The sequence below is a fragment of the Rousettus aegyptiacus genome, unplaced genomic scaffold (assembly GCF_014176215.1).
Source record: "Rousettus aegyptiacus isolate mRouAeg1 unplaced genomic scaffold, mRouAeg1.p scaffold_m13_p_13, whole genome shotgun sequence".
NCBI lineage: Eukaryota > Metazoa > Chordata > Mammalia > Chiroptera > Pteropodidae > Rousettus > Rousettus aegyptiacus.
Window position 1 is genome coordinate 55960376 of NW_023416288.1, and position 12480 is coordinate 55972855.

The window sequence follows — 12480 nt, forward strand, 5'->3', positions numbered from 1 at the left end:
GCCTACTACGTGCGGGGTGTGTGCGATACACCCGGAGCGTCCTTGTCGTTGGTTTCCCAACCACCAGGACAGGAGGGAGAAAAGGGGTCGAGCTGCGAGCGCGCTTTCCTCGCCCCCTCTACGGCCTGTGGGGCCCTTGGGGAGCGCGCCGGTCCTTCCCTCTGCTTTGTGCCCTTGCGGCCCCGAAGGCTGTCTGTCCTGCAAACGCAGGCGCCCCGCTCACACCTGCTGCCCGCACACAACCGAGCTGAGCGAAGGCAGGCGCGCGAGGAGGAGCCAGAGGCCCGCGGCGCCCGGGCTGACCAGGTTCCCCGCTCTGACCCCTCCTGCCGGACCTCGCTCCCTGCGTCCAGGCGCCCACGGGGGTGGAACCCGCGAGGCCACCAGGCGGCGGGGCCCAGGCCTCCCGCGTGCCCCGGCGCCCCCTCCTGGGAGGCGGGTCCTGGGGGAGGACGCGGCCCCGGCCCGGCCCGGCGCCGCAGCGCCGGCGCCCCCGAGCCCTGCGCCCGCCGGGCCGCCCCGCAGCAGGCTCGGGGCCGGCCGGGAGGGGGTGCTCGCCTCCCCGCGCCCGGGCGCGCGCGTTGCCGGGCAGCGGCTCGGAGGCTCCGAAGGGGGCGGAGCGGCGAGGCCGGCGTGCGGCTGGCGGCCCCTGTCCGCGGTTCCGGCCCCCGGCCCGCCCCCGCCTCGCCGGCCTCGCTCCGCCAGGGTGCGCGGCGCCCCGTCCCAGCCGCCGCCGCCGCCGCCGCCGCGGCCACCTCTCCCGGGCCCGAGAGCGCCGAGCCGCGAGGCCGGGCCGGGCGCCGCCGGGACTGCCGGGGGCGCGGCGCCGACGCGAGGCGCGGCCATGGACGGGAGGACCCGCGCCGGGGTCGCGCTGGTCCCGGGGCCGAGCCGCCGCGGGCCTGGCGCCCGCCGCGCCTGCCGCCGCCGCCCGGGGCTGCTGCTCGCCGGCCTCTGGCTGCTGCTGCTGGCCCGGCCGGCCTCGTGCGCCCCAGGTAAGCACCGCGGAGACCCTCGGGCCGCCGCCGTGACCCTTTATTGCTGTTATTTTCAAGATCCTGCTCTCCCCGCCCATCCTCTTTTATTCTCCACCGCTCCCTCGCCCTCCGTTTTGGAGATGCTTTTCCATTCTTCTTGGGGCCCAGCAAATAAAGGCACGGAGCATATGAAACGAGCAAGCTAGCGGTTTGTGGCCAGTCTTGCTGAAGGTCTGTCTGCAAGGCTATCCTGTTCTCCACGGATCCTGAGGCGGGTCTGGTGGCTTCGTGTCCGAATGTGCCTTTATTTCCCCTGCAAAATTCAAGCCCTGGAATTGTTCCTTGCATGGCTCTATCAGTGTGGTGTATCAGATGTTTGGGAATACTTTATTGTCGGGGCGAAAGGGGTACATTCGGTGTGGGTATGTGCATTACTCTGAGTAGCTCTGTGTCCCCCAGATGCAGGCAGGCTGACGGGTGTCCCCCAGTGCACTAGGACACAAAGAACATTCAAAGACTATCTCTTGGAAAGCGGCCTGGCTGTGGATCTTTCCAGGGAACTAGCTATTGCTATTACTTCTGCAAAGGCATTAGTACAATAGAGTGTGAAAATATTGTGATTCTTAAGTGTCAGGGCATGAAAGGACTCAGGGTTGTTTTTGTAATAGATGCAGTTTCCTGACGGTTCGTCAGCATGGAATTAAGAGGCATGATTTATGAAGGAGCCTGTGGGCGGGTTTTGTTGTTGAGGAAATGATTTAATTCATATTGCTTCCCCGAAATGTTTATTTGTCCACCCCGAGCTTACACATGGGATGGTCTGGAAACCATCTCCGAGCTGACACGCTCGCTGTAAGCCAGTGGTTGTGCTTCTGCACACACACACACACACACTTGACCACTTTTGGGGGCAGAAAAGGAAAGGTAGAATAAGCGGCTCCAGGTGGGGAGCCGCTGCACAAACAGAGAGCCGTGGAAGCCACTCCAGATCCTCCCTTCTCTTGGGAGCAGGGCCAAAGGACTGCCAAGTGGCTTTGGAAGGAAATGGAACACAACCGAAGGTGTTTCTTGGATCTCGCTGTCAGAATTATAACCAGTGACATGTAGGGGATGGTAGGTACCGCAGAAGCCCAGGAAGAGACTTCAGGGATCACAGAATGGGACTGCTCCTTTTGCTGAAGAGGAAACTGACAGAGAGAAGTGACTTGCTCAAGGTCACAGGCTAGTTGGTGCAGTCATCACTTTTCCGTTCTCCCTGCTGCCCGAACCCCGCAGACTTATACACACCTGAGGCCTCTACACGGATTTCCTGTAGCTGGGTGGAACCCTGTCTCAGAAAGCCATCAGAGCTGAGGGGCGACAGAATGGGTTTCTTTCAGGCAGTATACAGTAAGTGCAGACGATTTTGCCTGACCTAGCACCTCGGGTCGCAAATCCTGCTCTCTGCGCATTCCAGCCCTGTGAGTCCAGAGAGGAGATGAGACCCTGGGCTTCCTGTAGGACGAGGTAATCACGAAGTGTGCTCTTGGCTTTAGTCAACAAAGAGAACCCACCTGATACTAATGATTCATCAGCTGCGGGACAGAGAAAAGTAATCATTTACTGAGTGCTGCCTGTGTACCAGGTGCTGCATTTAAACACGTGATCCAATCACGTCGTGAGTTAGGCATCATGGTTCCCATTTTACAGATAAGGAAACTAAGGCTGTAGGAGTACAGGTTAGTTTGCTTCCAAACTTCGGTGCGCCTAACCGCTGTACAGCTTCCCCCTGCGAATGTGGCCATTCGGATATACTGCAGATGTGGAGAATGTAAGTAAATTTTTTTTTTTTTGATAAATCTAAAATCAACAGCGAAGCTGTTTGTTCTGCTTCTGTTCTTGTTTCCCTGCAATCCTCAGATACAGGCAAACCCCTATTTTATTGCGCCTCACTTTATTGCACTCCACAGGTGTTGGCGTTTGTAAAAATTACAGGCAAGACCCTCCACCAGCAAAAAGGTCATGGCTCTTTATCATGACACTCGCTTGATGAAGGTGGCCTGGGACAGAACCTGCAGTGTCTCTGAGGTCTGCCTGTAATTGCCAAGAGAGGAAATTAATTATATTTCCACTCTAGAGCTGACATCACGCAAGCAGAGACTTCATCCTTTCACTAATTTGTCTATTGGGCTCCTCTGGGTTGTGCAGCTGCTTCTGGGCTGGGCTGGGGGAAGTGGTGGACATGCACACACCTGTCCTCAAGGATCCAATTAGGAACGCAGAGCAGTATTTAAGCTCAGAGCCCCGCACGGACCGGCCACGGGCAGGAAAGGCAGTGAGTGGAAGCGGTCCAGGGAAGACCTCTCTCATTGATGCCCCCAACCGACTTCTTGGAGGCCGTGAGCAGTGATATTGGTGGAGGGTGGCCTCCTAATGCATGGTGAGTGGTGGTCGATCCTGGGACGTGGTTTCCTCTCTGGGCCACTGGGACCCTCTGGCTCCTCATCCTGAGCGTTGTGTTTTCGCCGTCAGAGTGGGGCTGGGGGAGGCTTTGGTTCCATTTCTGGAGAGGAAGTGGCGTTAGTCTAAAGAGTAACTGGTGCGTCTTAATCACGTTTTGGATGTCCTCGGTCAGGTACCAGTCCCTCTGTGGCTGTCCGAAAAACATCTCCTTCTGGAGGTCCCTTCTCCCTTGCCAACTTTCATTAAACGGAGTCCACCTCCTGGTTGCAGCCCCTCATTAAGGTCTTGATTTAAATTTCTATGTTTTACTGATTTCTTGTCCATTTCATTCAGCATTTCGAACGTGCCCCTTTTTGTTTAAACATAAGTTTGGTATTGTCTGTTCACTCTTGTAGAAAACAATCTGTGATACTTTGGACTTGCTTTCGAAATTGTGCTTTTAGGAGATCCTACATCTACAAGATAAAGGAAGAATCGCGCCTATTCATCTCATTGAGGGATAAGTCTTTCTCAAAATAATAGTTATTATGAAGTTGATAACTTTTCAGAGAATTTGGAAATTTCTGGAAGGTATAGAAAACAGGTACTCATGATCCCACAACCCACAGATAATGCCATAAAGTTTTCTTTATTAACTAACATTAAAGAAATGGAAATTATATGCATAATTGTATTTACTACTTTTTTCATTCAATATTTAAGCATTTCACTGTTTATTAAGTATTGTTCGAAAACACAATTTCCATCCTAATAATTATTTCCAGCTTTTTTGGGCTTTTATAAATAATGCTGTGATGAATAGCTATGTAGGTAAGGCGTTGTCTATTTTTCTGTTTTTTTTTTTTTTTTTTTTTTTTTTTTTTTAACATATACATTTCCAGAAGGGAAATTAGAATGTAATCACAGTCTAAGGCCCATGAGGCTGGATCTTTGCAAGTTTTCTTCCATGTACTGGGTGCCTACTAGGTTTTCAGTAAATGGATGTAGAATGAATTGACATTTTCTATAAAGCCGTCATGCTGAAATAAACCCTAGCAGTTTATTCATTTGCCCGATTTACTTCATAACTAGCATTGTGTATTTTTAAAACCCTTGTTAAATAAATTCGTAATACATTGCTGTAGATTTTCTTTTGAGTTGGATATTTTTTGTTTTGTCTTTGTATTCCATGAATTTTCTGTTTGGTCTGTGGTATGCATAGTTAAGTCTTTATGTATTATGGATAGCAACCATTTTTTTTCTCCTATGTGTTACATTTTCTTCTTCCAATGGATTTCCTTTTAAATTTTATATATTTTTGAAATTCAGAAGTTTTTTGATTATCTCGATTAGCAAAATCTGCCAGTTTTTTCCTCTTTGTAATTTTTTTCATTGCATTTATACTAATGGCGGGTTAAATTTTTATCTTGTTAGTAGCCATTTCGAGGTGAACATTTGTTATACTTTTTGAGTGGTTTAGTATCCTATAAACAAGGACTGAGATAAATGTTTCGAAAGTGTGATCCCTCGACTTCCTGCGTCAACAGTTTGGGGGTGTGGACGTCCTTGTTAACAATTAGGATTTCTGGAGCTCGTCCTTGACCCACGTTCGAATTTTTTGGTGGGGGTGCCTGGAAGTGTTCAGTTTTAACAAGTTCAGAGTTTTCGTCACTTTAAAGTCTGGAACCACCGATCCAGATACTGTAAATCCAAGTACTGAAAATTTAGTAGCATTTCAGAGGTAACCTCTTAATATCTTGCAATTGTCTTTCCACTGTTAGAACAGTTGGTTTAAAATTGTAACACTGAAAAACAGTTTTCTTTTTTTTGTTGTTGTTGTCGTTGCTGTTATATCTTGTTTGCTTGGTTTTCTTTGGGTCGGGAGTCAAAGGACATAGAGAACTTCGTTTTAAATTCTTACTCCTGGCCCCATGGGAACAGCCGCTACAGCCTTTGTCAGGAAATGCTTCACTTAATCCTGAAAACAGCCAAGTCAGGGTGTTGGTAAACGTCACCAGGGACCTGGGAGCCACAGGTTTTCTATCAGTGCCCTGGGTGCCAGAGGCAGCTAATTACTGTAATTGTAATCACACCAGGTTGATTTTCCCAGATAGGAGATGCCGTTCTAAATTGATCTAATTTGTTGCCGAGTTGTGACCACCCACCTTTCATCTGCAGCTCCCAGCCACATGATTTCTCTCTCCCATGCCTCGGCTGCATGATGTGTTGGAAAGCACATGGAACTGTGAGCTAGCAAACCCAGGGGAGCTCTCGGCAGCTGCTGACTGGCTTTGTGACTGTGGACGAGTTACTTCGTCCTGAGTTTCTTCGTCAGTATGAGACGGGGCATCACTGAGGTTTCTTCCTTTCACTCTTACGTTTCGAGTCCACGCGTTGGCTGCCTTGGAATGCACTTGTTGTAGACAGTGACTGTCCTCTCTGTTGAATGTTGAGTGTCGCCATCTCACTGGCCTGTAGATGGTCCATCTAGCCCAGTGACCTGCTGAAGGCAGTTCACTCTTCCCATTGCATTCAGTTATTCTTTTTAATAAACTACATTTCCCCCCATGCATCCCCACCTCCAAAATACCTACTTTGCTCTCTTATTCTCTTTGTCTCTTCCTTTTATTTCCATCTTCCTTGGTAATGCTTTAGGTGTGCTTGTGCTATGGCTCATAGATACAGACATTGCTTCTCTTCATTGGTGAGCATCTAACCTTGCTACTGAAAGTGTGGTCCACACACACACCTGCAGCAGCATCACCATCTGGGAGCTTGTTAGAAACGCAGTCTGAGGCCCCGACCCTGACCTTCTTTCTGAATCAGAATCGGCATTTTCACAGGGTCCTCAGCTGATTTCGCGCGCACACTCGAAGTTTCAGGAGCATTGGGCTAGGAGGTAATACCTCCATTCCAACCAGTGGTGTTGGATTGCTGGGGCCAAGTCAGCCCAGAAGACTGTGGAACAGACCAACGTGGGGCGGGGTTGGCAGGGACACAGTGCCGGAGGGGAGGCAGTGGGGGTAAAGCCTCTCAGGTGTTTGGAGGGGGGCGGGATCCAGGCACGAGTGGAGGGATTCACTTCCAGACGGAGGGAGAACTGGGAGGCTTGCCCTGGAGACAGGCGCATCAAGGGGCAGGTGACTATTCATGGGGAGGAGTACACGGACCATCTTTTGAGGGGAGGTGGGGCTGGGAGCTTGAGAAAATACATCTGGTTTCCAGAGGAAACTGAGAAGAGGCGAGTGAACGCATCACCCGGCAGCGGCAAGGCCCCGCTGGAATTGGAAGGCAGGTGGTCTTTCTTGTCTTGCCCCTCTGGCAGCCCGGGTGACTTAGAGCCTTAGTGAAAACGAGCAGGTGACATCGGTGCTGCTTGTCAATGGGCATGTCTTGGCAGGAGGTCAGGGGCTTTGCAGGCTCGTGGCTCCTGGTGTTGGGCAGGTAGTTCACAGTCCCCGTGGAGTCGTGTGGAAACTCTGCTTCTCTTTGTTCCCTTGTCTCCCATTTGGGCCTGTGGGAGGAACCGTCCATCACCAGTGTTTTGGGTGCAGGGATTAACTGTGGAGCCAGACAGCCTGCAGGGCCGCTTTAAAACACTGGGTAAATACCGCTGGGGAACTTTCAAAGGGGGAAGCCTCAAACATCCCAAACAAACTGTCCTCTGAAGCCAGCTTCTAGGGGAACTTGGTCAAAGCCCAGGAGACAGGTGTGAACTGGGGGAAGTCGCTAGGCCTTTGCTGCTGCAGGTGTGGTCCGTGGACCAGCAGCCTCAGCGTCTCCTGGCAGCTGGTTAGGCCCGCTCTTGGTCCCACCCCAGATGTACTGAACCTTCCTTTTAAGAGCATCTCCCGGAGATTTGTAGGCACACTAGTGTTTGAGAGGCTCTGGCCTGAGGCGGTGTCTCACTGAGGTTGGATGCATTTCAGAGATTTTCGGTTGTTATCTAGTCAGCAGGGAGAAGAATCCAGCCCAGATTTCGAGTTGACGGGGAGAGCTGAGGGGAGGAGCAGCAGTGGCTTCAGAGCCGAGCTGGCGTCTGGCCGGACATGCAGCTCAGGTAACCGCTCCTGCTGTGTGTTCCCTCTCCGGGCTCGAGCGTGTCTGGAGACCTTTCTCCGGTCCTTGGTTACCCCACACTGGTCTCAGCAGGCGTTAGGGCCGGCGACTGCCAGGGATTACAGAAGCGCCTGGAGACGGTTGAAGCAAACAGGTGTCAAAACTAAGGTGGAGGTGGAAGCAACCCAAGTGTCCGGCAACAAGTGCCTGGATGAACAAAGTGTGGTCTGTACCTTCAATGAAATTATTATCCCTTCTCAGAAAAGAGGGAAATTCCGACACAGGCTACAACATGGACGAACCTTGGCATTATGCTAAGTGAAATAAGCCAGACACAAAAGACACACATTGTGTGATCCCACTTGGATGAGGTACCTGGAGTCGTCAGAATCATGCAGACAGAAAGTAGAATGACAGTTGCCCAACACCGAGGGGAGGAGAGAATGGGGTGTTTGTGTGTGTGATGGATAAAGAGTTTCAGTTTTGCAAGATGAGAAGAGTTGGTTGCACAACAATGTGAATAAATTTAACACTCCTTAGCTGTAACCTTAGAAATGGTCAACATGGTAAATTTTGTGTTATTCTTTACTATAGTTAAAAAACCAAAGCGAGGCTGGATGGGAACTAGCTGGCCGGGTAGCAGGAGTGAACCTTCGTCAGATCTGGGAGTCACAGGGGTCTGGGGGCAGGGCGGGAACAGGCGGGCTGAGGCAGGTGACAGGCTGGGGTGAAAGGGTGGGGGGCACAAGCCAGATCTGGGTGGTGGCAGCGGTGGGTTGCGGGTAGCCAGTCAGTGGCTGGTGGCTAGGACACAGTCACTCCGCACCAGGAAGGATTTCTAGGCCTCTGCCTCAGGACTGCTTCACCTCTCCAGGCTCACCTCTCCCCATCCTTGCGTTGTGGAGTGTTTGCCTCCTGGGCAGCCGTTTGATGGGGAAGGGGGCTCTAGGAAGGAGCTGGAATTTTCAACCTGGGCCTGACTAGAGGCTGAGTAGAGCCTCAGGAATTTTTTAAAAAATCAGATTCTTCTTCCTAGCCCTTGCAATTGGGCTTTTAAATATCTTTATGCATTTTCAGGATTATAATAGCTTTATTAGTTTTTTTTCTGATTATAAAAATGATATGTGTTCACTGCAGTAATTTGTACTTACTGTTCCCTTCGCTTAGAACATTCTTATCTCAGATACGATCTACACGATTTACTACTCCTCTTCAGGTCTCTGCTCAAATCTCTCATGCTCAGGGAGGCCTTTTAAAAAACAACCACCTCCTCCGTAATCCCTCGCTCCCGACCCCGTTTTATTTTCCTGCGTGACTCCCATCACCATCTTACATGTGTCTGTCTGTTCTCTGTCTTTCTCTACTAGACAGGAAACTCCACCAGGGCGGAATTGATCTGTTTTGTTCCGTGTTGTTTGTTCATTCGTTCAGCCACTCTTCCGTGAATGCCCGTTCTTCGCAGGCACTGCGCGGGGCCCTCGGTACAGGTCGGCGAGGGACGTTCATGACGCGGCGTGTCTCTAGCTGATAAGTGCCACGAAGAAACAGAACAAAGGGCCGGGAGTAAGAAGGAGAAGTTTTCACTTGGGACAGTTAGGGAGGCCTCATTGACAAGGTGGCTTCATCAGTTTGCTGGGGCCGCCATAACTACGTTCCGCAAACTGAATGGCTTAAGTAACGGAAGTTTATTGTCACATAGTTCTGGAGGCTAGAAGTCCCTGATCGAGGTTGGGGGGCCGTGCCCCCTCTGAAGGATCTATTCCAGACCCTCTCCTAGCTGCTGGCATTCCTTGGCTTGTGGCAACAGAGTAGCAGTCTTCATGTGTGCATATCTGTGTTCAAATTGACCCTTTTTATAAGGAGAGTCAGCAGCAGGGATCCACCCCACGCCAGTGTGACCTCATCTTAACTAATGACATCTGTAGTGACCCTGTTGACAAAGAAGGTCACATCCTGAGGTCTTGGGAGCTAGGATTTCAACTTAGGAGTCTTGGGGAGATACGGTTCAACCCATAACAATGACATTTGGTCTAAGCCTGGATGGTATTTGGGGCGGGGGACACAGTGTTCCCAGCAGAGGAAGTCACCAGCCACCAGCGTAAAGGCGGGAGTCTGCTTGGTGTTGGGGGTTGGGAAGGAGGCCAGTGCACTGAAAGCAGAGAGGGGATGGGGGGTGGGGGGACAGCAGGACCCCGGGTGTGAGAAGTGGGTGCTGGCGGGGGAGCATGTAGGCCAGCAGAGGATTTTGGTATTGCTTCACGCAGGGTGGGAAGCAGTTGGAGGGTTTAGAGCAGATGTGACACGGCTTAAAATGTAACAGTAAATGAATTCAGATGGTACAGGAGATATGTTAGAAAGTGAAAATCACCCCAAGTCCCACCAGTCACATTTTGGCCTCCCTCCTTTCAGACCTTCCCCACACATACAAGCACGCACGTGCACACACAAAGTAATGGTATCTTACTCTACCCATTTGCAGACTCGCTTTTTTCCCCGTCTACACTTTGTCGTAGAGTCTTTACGTTGCCAGGAGACGCAGGTCTACGTCACAGTTTCACTGGATGCCACGGCTTTTCTATACTTTACCACTTCCCTGTGGATAGATCACAATGTTGCTTTCAACTATTGCAACAAAAAAATACAAAAAAAAAAAAAAAAAAAAAGCCAACCAACCAAACAAAAAAAATGCTGCTGTGAGCATCTCTGTACATCTTTACACACTTTTCTAATTATTTCCGTAGGATAAATGCCCAGAAATAGAATCTCTGGACTAGGCAGGATTTATATTCCGTTGTGATCTATATTGCCAAATTGCTCCCTAGAAAGTTTGAAGCGATCGACATTCTCTCTAGCAATGAATCAGAGTGCCAGTTTTGCTTCCACCCTCCCTAATACGGGCTGTTACCAGTCTTTTATCTTTGCCAAACTCATAGGTAAAAAAAAAATACCTCCTTTCAAGTCGCATTTCCTTGATCGTTAATTGGCACGGAGGCTCCCTTTGCATTGCTTTCTCTGGTTCTCTCCAGAACTCTCAGCCTGACCGGGGAATAATTATCCAACAGCTACAGAGTGCTCGCCATGTGCCAACGAGCTGGTACAGTGTGTCTTGTTGAACCCGTACAACCTCTACCAGGTGGGCACTGTTGTTAGCCCCACTTTACAGACGAGGAAAATAAAGATCAGAGAGGTTCACTAACTCGCTTAAGGTCATACAACTGGTAGGCGTCCTTGTAATCCTGGGAGGTGGGGGTTTTCCGTGCTCTGGGTTAGAGAATGATTCTCTGGTCTCTGTCGTTGAAATGCCCACCCACAGGCTTTGCTTGTTTGCTAGAGGGAGCTCTGTGGATAGAGCGGCCCCCACCAGCCCCCTCTGCCTATGTCAAAAGCCCTGGCTGTGAAAGTACGCCCAGGGCCGGGCACGTAGAAGGTGCTCACCAAATATTGGTCAAGATGTGAAGAAATTAGACTTTTGAAAACTAAAGTATTGTGTGGAGGTGCTATTTTGTTTCAACTGAGTAAAAATTAAAAATTTGACAAAGAATTTTAGAAAGTTAAAATTAATACGATTGTATTAACCAATGTTACCCTAATAAACTAAAACAATTTCATATGAACCTATATTCCATATTCTCTAGCACAGAAGATAATATATATATTAAGATAACATTGAGTAAAACTTAGTATTAAGAAAAATGTTATCTCTTATCAAGGCCTGGGTCATATCCTTGTGGTTTTGATAATGTTTTGACGACATTATTTTCGCGTGTTTGTTTTTTTTTCTTCCTGACAGTAAAGTGTGTGTTTGTAATACATCCTCATTGGTCTATACCGTTAGTTTAAAATGAATTTCATTTTTTTTTTTTTTTGCTTGAATGACACATTTCTTTTCTTGAAGTCCCGGAGGCTGGAAGTCTGGGGTAAGGTGTGGGCAGGGTTGGTTCCTCCCGAGGTCTCTTCGTTTATGGATGGCCGTCCTCTCCCTGTGTCTTCCCACGGTGTTCCCTGTGTGCCCAGATTTCCCCTCCGTGTCAGGGCACCAGTCATGTTGATAAAATCAGTTTCTTATTAACTTTGAAATTTCGATGGGCGTTGATGCCTTAAGACACCCGACCAGTGCACCACACTGTCCTACGTCCATCGTTTTAGATTCACCCTCGAGCGATTTTCGCTCTTCAGGAAACACAGTATTAATGGCTTGAGTACTTGCCTGGATCTGGTGTTAAAGTTTAACCTTATAATTTCTGGAATCTTAGGCCTGATACTGGTTGTTTTTTTTTTTTTTTTTTTAAAGTCACAATTTATATCGACTTTATTCACGCATAACCTTGAAGTTTTTCTCCCTCTTCCGATTCAGGGTTCAGCTCCCCATGAGAGGAAAACAATGTGTACTGCAGAGTATGTATTTTATCAGTCACAATAGAGTAGCCGTGCTGCAGAAACAGCCCCCAAATCTCCGTGGATTTCAACTTGTGGCTTCTGACTCCACCATGCTGATCTTTCCCTTTATCTCTTAACCGTGCCTTCTGAATTCTGTCTGGAACTTTCTCCTCTTACATCTTTGTTTTGGGTTTCCCAGTGCCAGAATACATTTGTGCAGGTAGACCAGTTGTATGGTGGTCTCATTCATTCATTCATTCATGCATTCATGCATGGCTCAGTTAACATTTTGTGAGTACTCCACTGCCATGTGTTGAGCACCATGCTAAATTTTGGCATCCCGAGATAAATACAGCCGTCAGTTGCAGCCCTCAAGGACCTAAGAGAGAGTCTTATGCACAAGTCACTGTCCAACGGTGTGCTAAGTGTCATAATAGAGGACTGCACTGGTGATACAAAGAAGGCAGGAACTGGTGGTAGCTACAGGATCAGAGAACTGTGTGGGAGACTTTGTTATAAGAAGGGATGTAAGATAGAGCATTCGCTTCGTGCCGAAGGGGAGCTTTGTTTCAGCTATCTACTGCAGTATAACAAATCAGCCCCGAACTGAACAGCTTAAAACAATGATGGTATTTTTTCATGATGC

General features: G+C 49.3%; 1 protein-coding gene across 4 annotated transcripts in view; it reads left to right on the top strand.

The window, feature by feature from the left end:
* The first annotated feature begins 829 nt into the window (after window positions 1-829).
* KIAA1549 (KIAA1549 ortholog) overlaps window positions 830-12480 on the top strand; it is a 105890-nt gene continuing 94239 nt past the window's right edge. For 2 of the 4 annotated variants that reach the window (XM_016161856.2, XM_036230840.1), the window contains exon 1: window positions 830-995. In XM_016161856.2, coding sequence (XP_016017342.2) covers window positions 845-995 — 151 coding nt within the window. In that variant the 5' untranslated portion in view covers window positions 830-844. Of the gene's footprint in view, window positions 996-2843; window positions 3397-6476; window positions 7459-12480 lie in introns of those variants that run through there. The other 2 variants (XM_036230841.1, XM_036230839.1) reach the window with 2 other exon arrangements.